The sequence below is a fragment of the Motacilla alba genome, chromosome 3 (genome assembly GCF_015832195.1).
Source record: "Motacilla alba alba isolate MOTALB_02 chromosome 3, Motacilla_alba_V1.0_pri, whole genome shotgun sequence".
Taxonomy (NCBI): domain Eukaryota; kingdom Metazoa; phylum Chordata; class Aves; order Passeriformes; family Motacillidae; genus Motacilla; species Motacilla alba.
In genome coordinates, this window is record NC_052018.1 from 65,932,697 (window position 1) to 65,955,278 (window position 22,582).

General features: G+C 37.4%; 1 protein-coding gene across 1 annotated transcript in view; it reads left to right on the forward strand.

Annotated features, from left to right (window-relative positions):
• Positions 1-496: 496 nt before the first annotated feature.
• The window catches only part of ADGB (androglobin), a 98,588-nt gene continuing 76,502 nt past the window's right edge, over positions 497-22,582 (forward strand). Inside the window, exons 1-6 of the mRNA XM_038133783.1 lie at positions 497-1,194; positions 13,840-13,984; positions 16,033-16,125; positions 18,334-18,405; positions 19,188-19,376; positions 22,038-22,177. Of these exons, the coding sequence (XP_037989711.1) occupies positions 1,133-1,194; positions 13,840-13,984; positions 16,033-16,125; positions 18,334-18,405; positions 19,188-19,376; positions 22,038-22,177 (701 nt within the window). The 5' untranslated portion in view covers positions 497-1,132. The remainder of the gene's footprint in view (positions 1,195-13,839; positions 13,985-16,032; positions 16,126-18,333; positions 18,406-19,187; positions 19,377-22,037; positions 22,178-22,582) is intronic.

Here is a 22,582-nt window from a genome sequence, read left to right on the forward strand (position 1 = left end):
AAATGTTTACTTGGCTCTCAAGTGAGAAGTGTCCCAAAGTACCTTGTTTAAAATGAATGCTGTTGGACATAACACCGAAGGAAATGCCAAGCTGTGGAAGAATTCTGCACTTTGAAATTTATGAGTGTATATCTGTCTGCCTGTCATCTTGATATAAATCAAGATCTGAAATTTGTCTAAAATAAGCCTCTAGATGTAGCAACATCTGCCTATTTTTCCTCCTATTTTTAATCTACTCATGCCCTCTGCAATTTGAGAAATAGATTTTCATTGATTTTTATATTTGAAAAAGCTTGAATAAGAATAAGCAAAGTATATTCTATTTTATCAAGGATTTTTTGTCATTCACTACAGATTGGGAAACAGCAAATATGGTGCTAGAAACAGGAGCCGTTAACAACAGTGCAGTCTCTGGAATGTATCTGAAAAAGTCTGCTTATAAATGAAGTTGTAGTCAACTATCTGCTGAATTCAAAACCAGCAGATTAATGCTAATTTTATCTGACCTTGGTGGAATGACATCCACTTTGGTAATCATGGGCAGGAGTTAATTGCCTCAATCTAAAATTAAAAAGAAAATAAAGACTTGCATAGTCTAGCTCTAAAATTTCTCTAGGCTGCCAGGGCAGAGCAGACTCATTGTCAAGTTGCCATCGACCAAGGCCCCCAGGTCCCTTCCACCAGTGCTGCTGTCCAGTCTGTTTCCCAGTCTGCCCGTACATCCAGGGTTGCTCTGTCTCAAGTGCAGAATCCAGCGCTGGCCCTGGCCAGACTTCATACAAGTGGTGATCGCCCAGTCCCCTCACTTGTCCAGGTCTCCCTGCAGGGCCTGTCTTCGACGGAGTCGACAGCTCCTCACAACTGACAATCACCGGCCAGCAGACAAACGACGTTCTTAGGACGGATTCCTGAGGCTGCCGCAGAAAGCGCTATCTGTTACCCTCCAAGCCAAACCTTTGCCCGCAAAGCCATTCCACGCGTTCCTGTGGCTCCTCGGGCACGAAGCGGGCGGCGGGGGCTGTGTCCGGCCTGGGGCGGGCCCGGCCCCCCTCCCTCGCCCCGGAGCCGCCCTCGGCCCCTCCCGCGGGGTCGCCCGGCAACGCGGCGGACGCGGCGGCAGCGACCCGCGGCCATGGCCTCCAAGGCGGGCAAGAAGAAGGAGCTCTCCAGCGGCGCCGGCGCCTCCTCCAAAACGTGAGGGCCCCGAGAGAGAGGGAGGGTGGGCGCGGGAGGATGGCAGCCGCCGCCGGCCGGCCCTGGAGACACCGCCGTGCCCGGCCTGGGCTGCTGCGGCCGGCCGGGAACTTCCCCCGAGGCGTCTCTGCCTCGGCCCGGGCGGCCGTCGAGGCCGGCGGGCACCTGTGTGAGGCGGCCCTGCCGCCGTGGCACCGGCCGGACGCGGGTGCCCGTAAGCGCCGTGCGAGCAAACAGCTTATGCTGAGAAAGTTCACTTGCTCGCGGGGGTGCTTCGTTAAAAGTGGTTTCTAAAGCCGAGGTGGGGTTTGGTTGTTCCCGGGGTTTTGTTTGTTTGTTCAAATCGGGGCACAGCTCGTGTGGAAGTTGTGCTCCCTCCCTCCCGAGGAGCGCTCCTGCCGGGTAGCGCCATCCTGCCCCGCCGGTGCCGTGCGTGTCCTGGAGCAGCCCTGGTCGGGCACGCAGACCTCGGACCTTGCCACAGCAAGGGCAACGAAGCCTTCAGCTGCTGCTCGGGCGCTATCAGAAGTTAAGAGCTCACTGAAATGATTTTGGGTTTAAAGGAACCTCGAACCTGTCAACCAGGACAATAATTTTGGGCGTGGGGGTGTTCTACTTTCATCAGGGAGAGGAACCAAACTAGCTGCAGTTTTGGAGGAAAAATGATTAATGACTGTTATAGCACATCAGTTTCCCTTACAGAAAGGAAAGACAATTCCCAGTGTCTGGCAGGTTTGCTTTATGTTATGAAGAATCTGAGGAAAGCAAGTATGATACAAAAATAATTCTTCCTCTTAATTTCTTAAATATTTCTGTGTAAGTAGCATCTCTTGAGTTATTTTTAAATTATTTTCTATTTGCTGGGTGTTTAGTGTGAATTTGTGTATTTGTCTGTAAATGTCTATTTCTTCCTGAAAAGACAAATAAATACAGAACATTGACGTTCACTGTCGCTGTTTTGACTTGTGAGTTCTGTTTCTATGGTGTTAGCAGCTTTCTCATCCTAATGTAAACCTGAATGCATGATGCTGTCAGGATTCAAATGGAAAAGCTATCTTATGTATGTGCTTATGGCCTTTGCTCCTTTTTTTTCTCGCCATACATGAAGGTTTCAGTTGTATCTCTTATTTCTCTCCTGAATTCAATCTCAAATGCCCCTTTGTGCTTATTTCATATCTAGTTACACAGCCTTTATTACACAGTAGTTTCTTATATTTTCATGTTTCTACTTTATATTTCACACCTTGATTCCCATTTTGCTAACTTTTCTGTTGCAGGCTGCCAGTATCTACTTCCTTCTCCCCACTGCACCCTTTGCTTGGTAACTGTTGTTGTTGTTTTGGCCAGGGAGGTGGTCACAGCACCAAGCCTGAGAGAGTTCAAGTATTTGGACACCATCCCTGGGCACTTGGAGCGTCCTGTGCAGGGCCAGGAGTTGGATTTTGATGATCATAGTGGAATCCAACTCAGATTATTCTCTGATTCTCTTTGATATCTGTGTCCATTCTATTACCCAGCTTGTTCAGGACATTTATGAGGCCGAGACAATTACTGTAAAAATTTTGTGTAAATCTATGAAAACCTAAGTAATGTAACTATTTCTGTATTTGAAAGATAAATGGATATTTGCAGCCTGTGTGAGAAAATATTGCCTTGTAAGTTTAGTATTCTGTAGTAATTGCAAGATAGATTTTCTGTTTTATTTTAGAACAAAGCTTGCCGTTGCAAGGACAAAAGTGTTTAAAATACTTTGTCTTTTGACTAATGCTGTCCTCCTGATAGTAAATGTGACTTGTTTTTTATGTCTCTATGATCAAAATACTAAATAGAAATATATGTAATGGAAAAATGAAAAATACTAATTTTTCTTTAAACAATTAAAAAAATATCTCAAAATCTATCAGTGTTTACCAAAAAGAATTAGTGTTATAATTTCATCTGTTGTGGATAAAATTAACACAGAAATCCTCTGAGACTAATGTGTACATCATCTGTGCAATATATTTTGATCGCCTTAAAATCACTTTTCTCAATTTCTAGTGAAATCAGGCTTCTTTTTTTTTTTTCTCCCACAAGTGTTTAGAACAGTCAGGGCAGTACATCTGCACTGTGGAAAATCAATCAGGATTATAGGTGAATATATTGCAATGTTAGAGTGGGACCTCAGAAACATATGGAGAAGGCAGGAAAATTCCTCTGGACTTGCTAGCCAGACTTCCCCTGGGTCTGCAGGATACTCCATTGGGTCTCTCTTCATTATTGCTTTCTAATTAGATAGCAATTCCCTCAGGAGCTAGGCAGCTGCTGAAGATGATGGTCTGAAGAGCTCAAAAGAACTGCTGCCCTTACAGCTTTCCTGAATTGCACCATTAGAGGCAGAGAATCTGATCTTTCCCAGATTTTAACTGCTATGGTGAATAGGAATTGTTGTCTTTGGTGGCACTGGGAGAGATTCTGGCTGGTAAGAATGGATAATGAATAAAACTGCTTTTAAATTAATTTGATGAAGCTCTATGCCATCAAGCCAAATCTTCTGAATGAAGCCATCAGCAGCTATCTCAATTAGGGTTTGGGCTATTAGGGACAAAAATGAGGAGTTAATGGTCAGTGCCAAGAGAAGTGATTTAGGGGTAATTGTGGCACAGAGGTCACCAATGTGTATAGGGGAAGGTCAGAGCAATGCTGGAGTTCTTTTTAAAGAGGTCACTAACTAGTATGTACTGCTGATGTATCCTTGAGGACCAGCAGAGACAGGCTGAAGCCTGCACTGGCTGGAAGAAATTATTTTTTAGTGGTATACCTGGCTGATTGCAATCAGTAGCAGGTTGCTGCATCAATGCCTAGGATTACCTAATGTTTTTTATTAAGACTAAAGGATAGGACAATAAGAGCAGAAAAAAATAGTGGCATTGCTAGTTCATTTTTCAATTCCCATAGGCCTAGAATAAGGTTTCAGCCATGGCTTGTGATTGAGGTTTTATCCACTGCCAGCATCTGTTCTTTAGGTTTGTTAGTTTAGAGGATATAGACTGACCAGATTAATTATTCAATATTTTGGGTTTTTTAGATAGGCTGAAGATTGAGAATGGTAAGAGCACATGACTTGTGGGTAAGAGCATGGTAATTGAAATTGAAGCTTTTAGTGGTCCTCTCATGTTGGTTACTGTAGGTTTTAATGGGCACAGTGAATGGAATCAGTGAACAAGCCTGCAGAAAAGAAACCCGTTGAAGATTATATAAATACATAGGAACTACATGACGCTTGGGAAGTGCTTGAGCATTATTCTTAAAAATACTTAGAATCTGTGAAATTATTTGACCGATACACTAGATATGCCTTTATGTTCCTTGCATAAAGGTTTTCAGTTGCAGTATTGTTTGAGACAAGGTGTTGGGCTACAGTTCACTCATTCTCCCACTCAGTACTCCTGTTCTCCTGTTTGTGGTCCGAGGGGGTAGCCCAGTGGTACATTTCTGACTTGCAACATATGTTGCAATGTTTTATTTGAGAGAACGGGTTGCTGTATTATGGTAAAAGCTGATTACATTCCTGTGGAGGTGCTTATGCTTGTTTTTGACTGTGCGTGAGCTACAGTCAGAGTTGAATGTGGCTTGAAGGTTTATAACCAACTTCTGCTGAAGACTTGAAACAGAGTGAATGTTTTGGACAAAGGACATACTAGCCCTGATTTGGCTTTTTTAATTAGTTATTATTGTACCCATTTTATTTATTATTATTGTACCCATTTTATGGTTAATTCTGCCCAATTCATTAGAAACTGGGCTTTTTAAAAAATATTATTAGTTTCAAGTGTCAAGGTTTAACCCCATGTGACTGCCCTGACCCACACTGCTTGCTAGCTCATTCCTAGCATGATGAGGGCAGAAATCTGGGTAAAAATGCAAAAACTTGTTGCAGATAAAGACAGCTTGATAGGTAAACAGCAGAGCAAGAAAAGGAATTCATTCGCTGCTTCCCATGGACAGGCAGGTGTGCAGGCATCCCCATGAAAGCAGGGTTTCATCACATGTAATGGTGACTTGGGAAGACAAATGTCATCACTCCAAACATCTGCTTCCTTCTTCTTCCCCCAGCTTTTATTGCTCAGCATGACAACATATGGTAAGGAAAGTCTCTTTGATTGGTTGGGGTCAGGCGTCTGGGCTGAGTCCCCTCTGCTCCCTTCTCATGTGGCCCCAGCCTATGTGCTGGCGGAGCCATGTGAGAAGCAGAAAAGGCATTGGCTCTGTGTAGTCACTGCTCAGCAGTAACTGAAATATCACTGTGTTATTGATACTGTTTCCATCACAAAACTAAAACATATCCCCCCTACAAGCTGCTCTGAGGAAATTTACTTCAAACTTAGCTGAACCCAGAACAGCTACTCATTAGACTTCACAAGGAAAAGATTTGAATGAACAATTTTAAAACTTCACTGCATTCATAGTCTGCTTTACAATTGTAACAGGTAACATATTACAAGATTTTATACTCTTACTGCAAGGCTGATTTTTGATAACTTGTGGGGCTCTTCTGTTTCAAACAGCTCACCAACCAAAGCCAGTTAAGGCTTCATGAGACTCTGTGAGTGGTGTATCTTGAGCTACAGCAGTTGTTCATCTCTAGTTTGCAGCTACTGTCCTGACAAAACTGAGGATGTGTTGAGATCATGGTCTCCTTTAGCATGCTGTTGATTGCAATCCATAGATAAACAATTGTTTTGGTTTGAATGCCTGTCTGCAGCCTTTTGGAAGGCATTTCCTGGTCTCTCAGATAATTTAGGCACAACATAAATCTGTGATGGCCCAAGATTCCAGGACATCCAGCTGCATAACTGAAGGGAAAAGTATCTATGTACCTCAAAATTGAACCATCTGAAATGCTGAGCAAGTGGGACCATCCTGCACATACTGCACGTACTTTCCCCAGATATAGCAGTGTTAGTGAATAAATATGTTGTGATCTTAGGTTCATGATTGTTCTTCAGAAGTTATTTATTGCATCATTGACCATCTGCAAGCTCTACTACTGTACTATTGTATTAATACTTAAATTCTAACCTGACTAAAGCTAAAGATGTTCCCGAAGATTTTGCATTGTCTTTCTTAAGCTTGAAAGAACTGCTTTTCATTTATTGCTTTTTTTATTGTCTATTTGTTTTGTAACTCACTCATATTTCTGAGGGCAGTAATTTTGTTAGTATCACAAAAAAAAATAAAATTCTAAATTAGACCAGAATAGAATAGAATTTCTGACCAGAGAAATGAAGCTTTTGCTTTCAGTACCTGTACTTCATTAATCAAAATTTTTCAGTGTGTAAACACAGTACAACTTTACATAGTCAATTTGTTGGTACTTTTTGCTCCCTTCTACTTTTAACTTTCTTTTTAGTTCCATGCTTTGTGGTGATAGAATGTTTTTTTTTCCCCAGGCAGAAGCATACTAGAATAGCATACAAGCTGACCAATAAGTTTAATTTTTTATTAACTAGATTACATGTTAATTAGAAAATTATATATTCAAATTAATTTTCCTAGTTAATTCTAATTAAAACAAAGAACCCCTGAGAGCTCAGCTTATTTGATCTGTAGATTTCAAAATTCACGGACTCATGGGCATGAAAATTTTAAGTAATTTACTAGGGGCAATATCACACTAAATGCTGTACTCCCTACTGATTTTAGTTTTAGGTTTTTCTTTCCATGAAACTCAAAGCACTGTCAGAGAATCTGACAGGCAAACACTCCATGAGCCCTTGGTTGGAGGCTGTACAATCAGGCTGTGCAAGAGGAGCTTTGACTTCTATTGCGATGAACAGTGTAAAGAACAGTGTGATGGAGAAAAGCAGCTTTCAGCAGAACTGCGTAGCAGAAAATGTACTGTCAAAAGAAAAATACTAGTAATTGTGCTTTGAAACTAGAAAGCATTCTTAAAGTATAATGTTAGAGACTCTTTTTGCCAGGGATTATTCATCTATTTAAGCAGAATGGTCTTTATCTTCTGTGAATTCTCTGTAACCACCATGGAAGAAATGGGATTTCCTGATTTTCTTAACAGTGCATGCAAAGTGCTTTTTAAATGAGTTGGCCTAAATCCTCAGAAGTAGTGGCATGCTCTGCCATGCAGAGACTTTTAGCTCTTGGTTAATTGTTCAGATGACATACAGAAGGCACAAGAGGTTTTTACAGAAGCCAACAAAGAAGCAATGCTGTGCAGTTCATATTCTTCTACTTGATACTTGAGTATCAAACTTTAGCATCAAAAGCAGTCTTAGCATTCTTACAGCTGGGTCTAAGGTCAGCTTATAACCTTATAATGCCTATTCATTTGCTGCTAGTTGGAAGAAGAGCACATTGATCAGACAGAAATTTGATCTGCAAATTGGATGTAGATGTTACTTGCTTTCAAATCTGTGACTCGGTGGAAAACTGCAAGATACAGCTCAAAGCCCTTCCTGTCTGTGGCAGTCTGTTCACTTGGCCTGTCACCACCACCTTTTGAAACCAGTTAACCTCAAAGGATTTGGAGCAGCTCACAATCCCACCTGGAGCACAATTCAGAGTCAGCCATAACCATCTTGGAAGAATCTGTCAGAGATCACTTCTTTTGGCTGAGATTGGCACCTGAAAATTACTGGAAAAGACATTCCTCTTTGCAGGCTCTCGCTATGACATTATGACATTATCTAGGTATTGGTATATCATATTTCCACCTGTAACACTGGATAGAAAACCCACCTCTGCAGACTGTTTTTGTTTCTGTATGTTACAAGAGCTAGATAATATAGTGTTTCTGCCTTGGCAGGCATCTCTTGGAATTAATTTTCAATGTTCCACTCTTGGGAATGTAATTAAAAAAAAAAAAAAATTGAAGGATGTCTTTTAAAGGTTTAAGTGACCTCCATTGTGGTGGAACATGAAAGGCTGTCCAATAAATGACATCCAGGCAATCTGATACCTTCCATTGTGAAGAATGTTTGTCAAATAAGTAAAAGGTATTTTTCTCCATTCTGTATTCAAAGCTTTTTTTATAGCAGATCTTTGGCTCCATAAAATCAGGAGCAGAAAATTTTCACTACAGCTGCCTCTCAGCACAGAAAATGGCAACCTGAGTTTCCTGGCATTGCTCTCACAGGCTACAGGGTCTTGGTCTGCCATTTGAAAGCAGCACATACCTGATATTGTTCCTCAAGAATATAATGCCACCTGGTTTTACTTCTGTCTTTGAGCAGTTTACAAATGGTAGTTTGCACAATAGAAACTGTTCTTTGTGGAATGCAAAAACTGAAGGATCAGGATCCAAAATTCTGACACTGTACGTGAACTTGCTATGAGCATGCAGGTTGAATTTTACAGGAATGCCTCAAAAAAAAAAAGAAAAAAAATTTTTTTTGCTTTACGTAGATATTGTCATACAAGATAAAAAAAGTCCTTTGTGATGGATATTAAGTATTCAGTTGCTTATCAGTCTATTTGTCACCAGTTTTTTGAATACATCTTCATGTTTTTCCCCTAACACATGGACAAAGTCTATTATTTGATTCTGTGTTTTATATTCAATTTCTGACTTCATGTTTTTATATAGCAAAAAGGTTGAGTTGGGATAAATGGATCAAAACAGCAGAAGATGCTCAATTTTAGCTGGAATTCTAAAATTACAAGGATAAGAATTCAGACAATATTTTTAGGGTGACAAATGGAATCAGGCTGATAACAAGGAAAGCAAACAAAAAAAAAAAAAAAAGTTTTAAAGCCTACAGGGCTTCTAAACTACTATTTTCTATTAATTTTTCTTTCAAGTAATTTCCAAGGCATGCTACTGTGTAAAATTTGCACATGGGGTATGGCATTTAGGGTTTTTCTTCCCCCTCCTAGAATCTGGAAAGCAAACCAAGAAGGAATAACTTGGTTTCCATTAATGTGAAGGCGAATATAAGTAAGAAAACATGTGGACTTCTAGCTGGCAAAGCTAAATGTGAGGCTAGGTAACCATCTCTCTTAGCAAATGTGTATGTGCCTTCAAAAGAGGCTCATTCTTGACAAGTTACTGAGGTCTATTAGTAGTTTGTCTGACACCTACAAGGACATCAGCTATGTTTAGAAATGAGAACTTCACACTTGGAAGCAGTGATCTAAATTGCAGACCCCTTTAAAAATGATATGTCTTTAAAGAATAATCAGTTGGTGTTCATCTTTTCTATCTATCTTCACTCTAATTTTCCGGTTTGAACTTGCTTCACACAGAAAGTACTCTTTTTCTTTTTGGGGAAGAAATCCTACCCCAGTACACAAAAGTGAAATGACAATAAAACCTATTGTCATAGGCTTTTGCAAGCAACTGTGATTGCAGTACAGATGGTTTATAATTATTTGTTTTGCTCATCATACCTGAACTGCATCCATGGCTTGGGTCTCCCCAAAAATGAGAGCTCTGAGCACATAGATTATTTTGCTTCTGCAGAGAATCCTGTATGTTTTGGCTCCAGTATCCAAGATAAGACTAATGACAAGGTATTGTAAAAAACTCATTCATATTTTGGTTTTATTTTGTAATTGCTGCTGACTATGCTAATAATAAGGAGAAAACTGTATTTCCTTATTAGCTGCTTATTAAATTGTCTGATTGTTACTCATTCTGTTCATTCCTCTTCTGAAGAATGGCACTAGGTATGAAGAAAAAGAGCAAATCTTTTTGCCAAAGAGTTACTGATATTTGGCCAAACTTTCCTGTATCCTTCAGAGATTTTTATGATCTTGAGTGTTACCATGGTTTCTGCTCTGGGTTTCTAAGATATTCAGATGCTACTTTTTAAAAAATCATTTCAGTGATTATAGTTTAAAAGAACTTTCTGCTATAAATAAGGTCTTCAAAGGAGTCTTTTGTCTTTGAGGTTGGAAGAGATTAGAGAAAAACTTAAGTCGCTTCCCTGCAGGGCAGATTTGGAGAAAAAGTTGAAGCATCTGTTTGTTCTCTGCCCACTTTTTCCTAATATAAAAGCTTTACTGAGGACAGAAGTAGTTTGTTGTTTTTTTTTTATGACTATTCAAACAATTCACAGAAAGGGACACTTTTTTTTTTTACTGTCTCCTGGTGTCTTAATGATTTCTAAAAAAAAATCACAAAATTGTTGTTGTTTGGTGGTCCAGAATGACATGAGTATTGGGAAACGAAGGTTGGAGTAGCTGTGCTGTTTGAAATTACCTACCAATACCTCTGTAACTCTTGAGAAGACTCCCATCAGTGTTGCTAGATTCCCTCTCTAAGGAATGGCCATAGATAATTTACAGGTGGATTTATGTATTTTAAGAAGAAAATATTTGCTTCCTAGACTCCATTAACCAAGCTGACAAGATCTTGCTTGCAGAGTGTGGTAGTGTGTATGTCTACAGACTAAATGACTGGATTACTTGAGAGCACATTTCCAGTGGGCTTGTTTCCTGTCCCTGTATTAAATCTGAAGTCTCTGAAAAACCTAGGTTGCAATCTGTCTGCATTTTCCCTGTTGTGCTTGTCTATCCTGCCGTCCCCTCTTTCCTCTCTTGGCACTATATCAATTTTACCAGTATTCTTGGAGAAGCTGCTTTAAGGGTCAGATGTGAATTAGTGCCAACTTCGTGGTATTTCATTTGGTAATTTATTCATCCTTTTTCTCCTTTAGGGTTTAGCACAGGATTAAAAGGAAGTCTGCCAGTAAGTTGGTTTTAAACATACTGTTGCACAATGAACCCATCTAGCCTGAGCATAAAATAGCAGTAATTTGCATTCTTCTTGTATCTTACAGTTCATTTCAAAGAATTCTCACTGTTACATTATTCAATTCTTGTAATAGAGGAACTTCTTAGTAGCGCTATTCAAATGCAGTCTTTTAATTAGTTCAGCTGACTTTTTTTCATTTATTACTATTTATTACTTATATTTGGAGACCAATGGAATTGCAGTTATTTGTGAATTTTCCAGGTCTTATTGAATTATAATTTCTGAGATGCAGTAGCATTAGACTTCCACAACTTAATTTAGGCGTCTCAATCATAGGTAGCATTGTCTCCATGTCTTCCACATTCTTAATGCTGAGGATATTCTATTATGTCAAAGTGTGGTAGAAAGTGATTTTCTGTCTTAGTGTGATAGTAAGCTAAGTAAATCTTCCATATCTCATGTCGCATTTTAAAATTTTGGGTTTTTTATTATTATATTATTGTCCCAGAGCACTCAGAAATCTTATAGCAAGAAATGAGGACAGGCTCTGAGTAACATGGTCTAGTGGAAGGTGTCCCTCCTCATGGCAGGAGGAATGGAACTAGATGATCTCTAAGGTCCCTTCCACCCCAAACCATTTTATGGTTCTATGAATTACTGCAATTATCATTAATTTTATTTGTGAATGGTGTCAGAATATCTTTATTATTGGTATCAGTAAGTGAAATTTCCATGCTTCTCTATATATATGTAGAAGAGGAAATGCACATGTAGAAGTAGAAAAAAGATACAAAAAAATTAGGAGTAGTCCTTAAATACTTAAAATTGATATGTATGCCATTCATATTTTGTCTGAAGTAAGACAAAAGTACAAAAAATGAGAATTTTCACTTATAATTTTTTACTATGTGTAAGAAACTGCCAGGAGTTGTATTTATATCAGTGTTAGAAGTGTTCAGGTTTCAAAACATTACAAATGTTGAATCTGTTGATACAGCCAGCACTTAGTTTTTCATTGTTCTTCATGCATGTGGTTAGCACAGATGCAAAAGGTTTTTGAAACAACTGGAAATTATACAGAGAAACTGATAAACACCTCAGAGTTTTTCAGTTGCTGGTTAAATATTATTGAATACAGAATGAAGCATCATTTGAGTCTTCAAGAAAACACTGGAGAAAATATTATGCCATTAATGTAAGATCAAACATAATAGAGTTGATTTACAGATGACTGAGGCGGAAAACATGAAAAAATAAAGCTAAGTATCACTAGACAGAATACATCTTCCTTCCAGTTAGAGAAGTAGAAGCTATGTTTAGGTGGTTTTTGCACAGCAGAAGGCACAGATGGTATTGAATTTTAACAGCTGTCTTCCATTAAGAATTACTGGTAGTGTGGATGAATGTAGTTAATGTCTAGACAGTGAGAAATCTTTATTTTGCCAATGTCTTTGCCCTTACTATTGCTAAAGTATTATGGAATTATAGAAAAACATTGATTGAATGGTGAGTCTGGGAGCCATTTAGTCCAACTCCTATGCAAGCAGGAGCAGTTTACATCAGGTTGCTTAGATCCATGTCTATTTGAGTTTAAAGTGTCTCCAAGCACTGCAGTTACCAAAATCCAAATCAGACTCTGGTGAACTCCCTCAGTACCCTTGCTCCAATGCAGCTAGTCCCATGGAGCTCTGTGTGTCCAGTTAGCTTAAGTGCTGCCCAGCTCCTTCCTTTTGCTGTGGGTAATGCTTCTCTCACACAGACTTTTTCAAATTTGTAAATAGACTCTTGGACTGGGGAGAGCCAAATTTGTCAACAAAACCCAAGACACAAAAAGACATTGAGTATCTTGGCCTTTCCCATTTTCTTTGTCGCTAAGCTGTTCCCCACCCCACTGAGCAGCAGACATGTGCTTCCTTGTTTATCCTTTGCTGCCAATATACTTATGGGAGCTTTTTTCCTTGTCCTTAACATCCTTTTGATTATTTCTACTCCAGCTGAGCTTTTGCTTTTGTAGTTTCACTGCTCTACACTTGAGCAATGCCTCTGTTCCCCCAAGTGACTTGTCCCTGCTTCCACCTTCTGGGTGATGCAGCTTAATAGAATTTTCAGGTGTCATTTGCTAGACAACAATTTCCTTAGTCAGACTGTTCCTGTAAGCAGTCTGTGTTTGACTTTGGAACGTAGTTACACATTTTGTTGCATTTATATATAGGAACAATGAATGAATTTTCTTGCTAATTCAGTTTTTCAGCCCTTTGTATGCACTGGAAAGATGAAGGTGCACTAGTGCTACTTCGTGGCTATAAACACATTGCCTTGTCTTGTATTAGTCTTGTGAAAATCCTTTCAGCTTCAGCAAAATTATTGCTAGGTTTGTGAAATCCAAGAGAAAGTAGTGAGAGTGCTGGTAGCACAAGAGCCCTGAGAATGAAATTGCCTGCAGACAGCACTGGTCTAGCAGCTCACAGATGCCTAGAAGTGGGAGTCCTTTTCCCCAGGGCATCTTGTATCCATGACAAGCTCCTTCTGGTTATCTAAAGAAAATAAGTCAGAAAAAATGGAAGAACGCCTTCAGATGGGTGAGTGAGTTGAACTGAGTGATGAGTGCTAGGACAGGCACAGGAGAGAAAGGAGAACCATGTGGCTTGAAGCAGGGGAAAAGAGGAGGGAAGAAACTGTCCTCAAAATCTGTTTTTGTGCTTCAGCTACCCAATTTAATTCAGCAGAAGTATAAATGCACTAAATATTTTGTTGGTTTGTACCTAATAACAACATCAAGCACTTTCTAAGATAAGTTTGCTAATCTTAGAGACAAAAAGTTAACATAGTTCAAAGCACTAAAATTCCCATTACATTAAAAAAAGAATATTTTATAAGATAAAATACTTTCTACTACCCTTGTCTAATAATGCTGTTCATTTTAATTTCTGCTATTGTGTGTTTTCTAGGCCATCTAGGCTTTCCAAGGTAGCTGCTTCTGATGAGAAGTGGAGATTTCCTATTTGGCCAGAATGGAATGATGCAGATATCAATGCAGAAAAATGGGATACTGGAAAAGCTGGAAAAGAAAAACCTGGAAAAGGTCAAATTTCAGTAAGTTGTGTGACACATATTATTTCCACTTCATTTTTTGTACTTGTATTTAATAGAGTATTTGTCACAACTTCAAAATAATGTGTTACTGATAAATATATTTATTTTCAATCATATATTTTCAATATGTTTAAGTAGTTCCCTACTAAACTACAGTCATAAACTAGAAACAATTGTGCATTGTTTATTTGCTGCTTTTAAAATGAACTGTTAACATATCTGTGTGCACATTAATGGTTTAAAAAAATACAACCCTTAAATCTACTTCATAGCAAGAATTCAACATCATATAGGTTATTTCAGTTGGAAACAAAATTAGTAATGTTATCCAGAACCTTTAAGTACACTTGGAACACGAATATAAACAGTCCTGTTTTCTTGTGTGGGTAAAGAAATCAGTATGAAGTGATCTCTTTGCTTGTAACACTGAGAGTCTTTTACCAACCACCTGAACACAATGCCCTCTCTTAGAGCTGTGCACTGTGTTGCTGAGTGCATTTGACCTTGTCTTTGTCTTTTGTACTCATTTCTTCCATGTCCTTCCTGTAGAACTTGTGGTTGAGACTCCTGTCCTTAGAGCATGAACCCCTGAGACTTGGCACTTGTCTCTTATAGCCACTTTAAATAAAATATAAGTTTAAACTTGATAAGTTAAAACTTGATTTCTTCAGCCTGGACCTATAATATTCTGCTTCAAAGCATTTTTTGCACTAGTAAGCTAAAGAAAGGTTGTATTTTTCCAGGTGTGGGGTGGTTTTGTTTTTTTGGTGTTTTGTTGTTGTTGTTGTTGTGTTGTTGTTTCTTTTTATTTTTTTTTCTTTTGACTTTGTATAGTGTCATGCCATTCCCATCTGCCTCTTTTCTATGGTTTATCTAGTGTTTAAGAGCTAAACTTTCCTGTTATGCCAGGAAGTCAGGGTTGGATGTCTCTGAAAGCAGAATATAAACACTGTTAATACAGTTTTGTATGGTCCAGGCTCCAAGGAATTCTTTAAGCTTTCAGAAAAAAAAAAAAAGAAAGTATTCCTAAAACATTCTTTCCCTCCTCTCCTTCCCAGCTTCTCTTTTTTCCTGCAGGTACTGAAATAGGTTGTTGCAGATTATTATGTTGAAGGAATTTACACAATGAAAAAAAAAATCTGGGGAAGAGGTTATTTGGGGATCTTTGGTTTGTGTTTGGTTTTTATGCTTTTCTGATATACTTTGTTTTGTCTTCCTTTAATCATTAAGGACTCAGAGTATCATAGATTTTTTTCCCAGCAACTATTTCTCTGGTCTGTAGAAGACAGAGTGCATTGTAGACTGTGAAACACTCACAAATGTATAATATGACTAAAAGCTGTTGAAAATCCAGGCACAAATAAAAGGCATTATGCATGTAACTGATTAGCTTCTCAGTCAGCACAACCTGTATCAGAGGCATGTCCTCATCCCACATTGTGCCAGTAAGTAAACAGACATCATATATCCTGACGCCTTCTGTGCACATGGAGCACAAGCATCACTTAAAAATGCAACTTTGAAAACTGTATGAGCCTCTCTTTTTAATGGGCTAATTTATGCTGTATAATTATAGCTCTCTTTGGTTTCTATAGCAGTGCTAAATGCATGGAACATGAGTTTTTTTGTTTCTTAATAATCACTCTAGATATTTACTTTCAGTCTTCAACTTAAAAGCTATAGAAATAAGTGAGTTAGAAAAAGTACATAGGAACAACTTGGTAGAAGAGTAACTGACTTTAAAATTTGAGCTTTTTTTGGAGATCTTTCTGAAAGGGGAAAAGAAAAAGAATAATTTCATATACACCTCTTAGAAAGTGCAGACCATATAAACGTCTCTGAATACTGGAGGTGGCTTTTGTGCTGCATCTTCACCTTGGGCTTTGGGCTCTTTTCGTTTAGTTGTATATACTATTAGTTCTTTTTTATGCTATTTTGCTCCTTAAGTGAATTATCCTGTGAACAATATATTGTTTTAAATCTCATGGAAGTTACAATACTGTAATTAATAAAGGTGGTCCATTTTTGTTCATACATGTTTTGTGTAGCCTGGATTTGATGATCCTGAAGGGAAAATAAAGTTGCCAGCATCCTTAAAAGTGCATTCATGGAAACGCCCACAAGAGTTTTTAACAAAAGAGGTAAGAAACAAGCAAGGTCATGATAAAAAAATCCCAATTGCCTAACTTGTGAAAAGTAGAGTGAAATTAACAGAGGAAGGTAGTTCAACAGGTAAAGGCCACTTGACCATGCAGTTAGTTCTGTCCTGGAGACTGGTGTACTCAGTGACGTGTGTGACAGCTCACCTGTGCTGCTTGCATGGCTGGGCCCTAGGGCTAGAAACCCTGAGCCCAGGGTGAGCTCACACAGCTGATGGTGATGGAGGAGCCTGCAGGCAGCTCCTGCTCCTTACTGGCAATTACATCACCTGCATCTCCTTGACTTTATCTAACCACAGCAGCAAGTTCTTCAACATCCTTTCATTTTATAGCACAAATTGTGAGCAGAGTTGTCTTCTTGTAAGAATATCCTTTTGTAGCTCAAATTTTATCATAGGTCAGCAAAACCAAAATGGATGGGATCTGCAAAGAAGGTTGCATAGATGAATCAGAGGCCTGCTTGATGCCACACAACACAGATGGCTTTGTGTCTAAAAGGACAAGATTACCTATACTAATCCCATTCTTTACAGTTAGCTGTAATAATAGCATTCCCAATGATACTTTACAGAATCTGAGATTTAATTATTAATTTAATTTATTAATTGGATAAGACCACCATGGACCAGCCCTTCCTGGTGCAAAACATCATGGTTGTGTATCCCCCCACATCTGCTTCACCTTTTGACTCCCATGTTCATTTGGAAGACAGCTGGACAGAGAGATGCCTTTCTGTTTTTAAAGAGGCCTTCTATTTCTCTATTCTCACTAAGAACTACTGTCATGGCAGAAAAATTTCTGTACGTTCCACCTGAGCAGGTGTCTGAAGTATTCATATTTGTCGTGAAACCATGAACTAACTTAACCAGAACTATATTACTTTTTTTCACTTCAACTATCATATTTTTCTGGGCTTCACAGAGTACATGCCTTTGACAGTACTTGTCTGCAAGGTAACCATAACGTTTTAAAATTGTGCATACCTTTGAAATTAATTGCAGAGAAAATAAACAGCCTCCCATTTCAAAGGTTAGTGTTCTCCAGTACTGTTACTAATCTAAGGGTTTATGTGATTTACTCTAGATGATTTATTGAAGTTTTAAAGCACTTGGACCACCCTTCCAACTTTTTCAGGCTTGTCAGTTTTCCTTTTGCCAGGTTTTCAGTTCCATTTTTTATTGACTAGACACTAAACAGATCTAAGTTTAATTTTTAATGGAGGGAGAGGGAGAGGTCAGAGGAGTAACTGACAAGACCATAAGATTGGATAGGAAACACTGCCAAATGCATAAACTTAATGGAGGTATCTGAAAGATAAAGGCAAGAGAGCTGGAAGCCCAGAAGGTCATGGAAACATGTATCTGTATTAAAAATAGCTTTTAAAATCTATCTCTGGAGTACTATGAAGAAAGCATTTGTTTTCTTTAAGACCTGATTAAAACTTAGATGCTTCTTTTGGTCCAATATATTTTGAATCAACAAGCAATGATTACCAGACATTTTATATAAAAATTAATGTAAATATCAAGCAATGAAAGACTATTAAGAATTGTTTGTTATCTGATATATTTTTAACTATAAAAGAAAGCGTAAACAAGCCTGGTGGTAAGCAAAGAATCAAGCAATGAACACCAATATGTGATGAGAGGCACAGATACATTTAGGTAAATAACTGCAATCCCAGTCTGTTATTACTAAACTGCTTACAAAAAGGAAATGGGCTGTACAAGAAGAAAATAGTCATGAACACAATGTAATACAGCCAAAGGTTTGATAAAGTTGCTGTTCAGACAATACCACTAACTGACCATGAGCAAATAAATCCTTGTGAACCCTGGTGGGTGGCTAAGGGAATCTCAAAGTATGAGACAGTGTTATGATCATGATTTAAATGCAGAACTGCAAAAATCTTAAGAAATCTCAATTTACTTATGTGATTATTCAGTTTGATACTCTTTAAATCTCCTGGTAAAAATAATATTTTTTTTAAAAATCTGAACCTCTATTTTAAGGAAGTTTTATAAAGAAATACCAAACCATCTACAAGATGATCACTTCTAGTTTTCAAATGTGTAATGAATGTTTGCCAGATGTCCAACATTTGCATGTTCACTGCAGTTAAATGCTAATGTTAATTTATTTTTCTCCAGATAATTTAGTTACAGACCTAACTGATTTACTTTCTACTAGGTTCCTGTGGTAGTCCAAAATGAAACCTCATTTGACCTTGTTTCAGCAAATGAGCACATATTTTGTTGTGAGGTAGGTGGAAATACATTATTGTCCCTTTAAAAAAAATACTTCCTTTTTATCTTTCTTTGACTTTTTGAATTTCATTTCAAATTCCTGTGAAAAATAAATGTATTGTGAGAAATTTTTAAAGTGGAAAATGAATGAAGGGGATAAAGTCATAAGAAATTATCTAGATTATTATAATTAGTGTTTATCTTTTTTAGAATTTGAAAAATCACTGATGGTAAGAGGTTTTCTATCTGGATAATATTGTCTAAAGAAAAGAGTAAATAAAGGCTATGTTAGAAAGGATTTATATTTTTTTCCCAAACTTTCTGGCTCTGTGATCCAGACAGTCTTTTCTGTCTCTCCAGAGTTGAATAAAGATTTACTGAATTTCTGCAGGTTGTGCAGGGGAAATGGGGAAAATGTGAACCAGGTGGAACCAAGTCAAAGCAAAGGAAAACCTGGCTTTTAAAAAGCAATTAAACAAGTGACAACTCACAAGTCCTGTAATATAATTTATTTTAAGATCATATTTCTTAGTTTGTGTTTGTTAAATGATTAATACCTTTATTTATACTGTGCCTTTACTTGGTGTCATGAAGTCTAGAGTTATTGTAGATAGGTATTATAATAATTTTAAGAGAAGTTGTAACAGTGAAATTAATTTTTCTTATAAACCACAGCTAAATTTTTATGTTACTTTTTTATTTACAACAGGATCTGGTTTATTCTTTGATCATTATAACTTGACTTTGTTTTCAAAGTGTGTTACTTCAATTTTTTTTTCTATTTTTCTCTTGTTTTAGCTGATGAGATGGATTGTAAGTGAAATCTATGCTGTCTGGAGGATATATAATGATAATTCCTTAGATAGTGAAACACCCACACTTGTTTGGAAACCTTGGGAGCACATTTATGCCTTATGTAAAGGTACCAAGGAACACATACCGCTGTACAATAAATTTGGAAAATATATATTAAAACTTTATTGGATGGTGAGTAGTTTCCTCCAACAATATAAAAATATGATGCAGCTAGCATGGCAAATTTTAATGGTTACTGGACATACATTTTATTATTAAAAATACATAGATTTTTAAGAGTAGAAAAATGGACAAATTGTTGATTTGAATGCTTGTAATTAAAATACCTCTTAGAGTTCATGTGATTTTTGTACAACTTGTGGCTTGATAAAAGTGTTGTTACTTGCAAGGGCAATATTTAATTTTTGTAGTTTTGTAGATTTGATGTAAATGCTTAGTAGAGTCAGACATGTGGCCCACTCCTCTGGTGTATTAGGCTAATTTTTTTTCTTTTTACATTTAAGTAATTCAGTTGGCTGACTTTACAGAGCTGTTTGTCTCTTAGTGTGTTTAAAGAAAGTTAGATACTTCCAGTGTGAGGACCATTTTCTGAAGAGGCACTGGTAAAACTAAAACATCCCAAGGATTTCTAAAGATAACAGATAATAATTTCTTAACACATTTGGCAGTCAACAGGGTACACATAACTGCATATTAAACCTCATTTTAATAGAGAAATAGAAACATATAAAAGAGCTGACATCTAAAAGTTATCTATGTTGTTGGAGTTATTTCAGTTACATTTGCCTTTTGGAAACAGAAGATGTCACAGCATGCTAAGACCTATAACCAACCCTACTAAATTTCCACTTGCCTAAAGCTGAAAATATTTTTGAGACAGTCAGTTAGAAACAAAACTTGAAAGTGATCTTCTCTGTAAGGGGAACACTTACCTGATTTATATGCCTGTGCTTTCCTCGCCCCTTACTACTGCCTTCACTTGTGGAATAACTTATATTCATATAGAAATGAGTTGCATGAGTTTGAGAAGGCACAAATCGTACTGTCCAAGCAAATTCCTCAGATGAGGACATTATTCTGTGTGTGAATTTAATGCCGCAGATATTATGAAGTCATGTGGTAAAAGGCTACATTTTAAAGCATATCCAAGAGTTACCAGTGCTTCATTTTCTTTGTTACTTTTGTCACTTTTTGTTTCACTCTGTCTTTTTTTTTTTTTGTTTTTTAGTTTGGGCCTATGTGTTTATTCAATTTTTTTCCTCTGGGTAGACAGCTGTATTTTACAGAAAGAAAAACAGGAAAAAAAGAGGGTCACCTGTTGGAAGATTAAACAAAATGTACAAACAAGGAAAGACAAATATTAGAAGAGATAGAGTAGAAATAGATTTCATAGGAGAAAGTAGAAAATTAAATGAAAAAGAGGGCAAAAGGTGGAAGAATAATGAAGTGGTTTCACTAATGTTTTGCATTGAGTCCTGAAGGCATTGTTGTGCACGACATCAAACCTGTGAAAAATAATTTTTTTCACATAATTGACACAATATATAAATTCTATCCCACATTCTACTTTCACTTTGCATTCCTGAGGTTTATTGAACTTGTTCCTGTAGGTTTTTTTCCTCACTTTTTTCCATCTGTAGACCTGCCCCACTTTTTTTTTTTTAATTTTTTTTGTTTCTTTTCCTTTACTTATCAACTTGTTCTGTTCTCCCAAGTAAATTTCAGCAATTATTGGATGAGGAGATGAATATGTGATCCCTGACTAAGTCCTTTTCAAACTAGGGAAGTTTAAATATTTTGTTTCGGTTTTCACAAAATGGTTCTTATCCTTAAAAATATTAGCTTCTTTTATGCTTTTTAAATATCTTTGACCTCTGGCCTAAATTGGTTTTCTCTTTAGACCTATAGAATTCATAGCATTAATCAGCTGTCATTTCAGCTTGAATCCATAGTTTAGTTACAAGCAGAGAACAATAGTTTTGCCATCTCTGATAACACATGGTGAACACTTTAGTGATTTGGTCATTCTCCATCATTTTGTGGGTGAATTAACAGAAGTATTTTGTATCGGACCACCGTTTTTCTGTCATATCTTCATTACTAGGACAGAGAGTTTAATTTGGAGAATGGTAGACAAGATTATTTTGTGGAATATTAGCTCAGTTTATAAATGAAGTATCTGGTATTGGAGATACCAGTACTTTGTCTTACCTGTTTGTTTCTTATCCTTGAAATACAGTCTTTTTTGTTGTTGTTGTTTTTGTTTCTTTGTTTGTTTGTTTTGTTTTTTGTGTTTGATCATTTTGTATTGTTTAGTATACTGTTTTACAAAATACTGTTGTAATGTATAACAGGAGACTAACTGCAGTCAATATCCCCAGGTAGTTTTTGGGAAGCAAGGGGGACTGTTTATGTCACAAGTATTTTCCTGACTGATATCTAAAGAGACATTTAAAAAGCTGCTATCTTAGTTAAGCCTTTTTTTAATCATTGGTGTTTCTCAGGCATCTGTCATGGCAGCTGAAGAAACAGTACTGAATGCATGCACATGATGTACTACACATATGAGATGAAATATATTTGGAAATAGCAGCAATTAGATTAATCTCCAGAACAAATAAGTCAGAGCAGTAATGAAATGCTATGAATGCTGTTTCCATGTTTCTCATAAATTATGTGAGAACTTTTTTTAAAGCCATCTGTGATGTAAATTAAGTTGCAGTAGAGTTGGGTTCTTGGGAAAGCATTAAAAGTTCTCTTGCATACCCTTTACTTGCCAGCCCACAAACTTATTTTCTTTCTTTCTGCTTTCCTCCCCTTCCCCTGTCACAGGGTTGCTGGAGAAAGATCATCGTGGATGACACTATGCCGTTCAGTGAAGAGGAGAATTTGTTATTACCAGCTACAACCTGCCAAAATGAACTTTGGCCAATGTTGCTGTCCAAAGCTATAATTAAGTTAGCAAATACTAGGTATGTTTTATCATCTCACTTTCAGTTTGTTTTGTGAAGCCACCTGGTAACAGCAAAAAGCTTATTTAGTATATGTAGGAAATATATTTTGCTACATTTTTGTAATGACAGTAATACACTTCCAAAAGCTGATGCTGTAAAACAGTAAAACAAAATCTTCTATAGCTACAGAAGGCACAGGGTTTCATTTTTAGATGTGTTTGTAAATTTATTTACAGAGAACTTACAAAGAAACTGGAGTACTCTCATTATTGGCTTCATTTGTTTGACATTATTCCTGACAACTTCAGATGTGGCTTTCTGCCGAACAGAAGTACCTGCAAACTGTTAGTGAAATTGTTATTGTAAGCCTTGACTGGTATTGACTCAAGCAATGTTGAAAGTAGAGGTTTGTGAGCTTCTTTT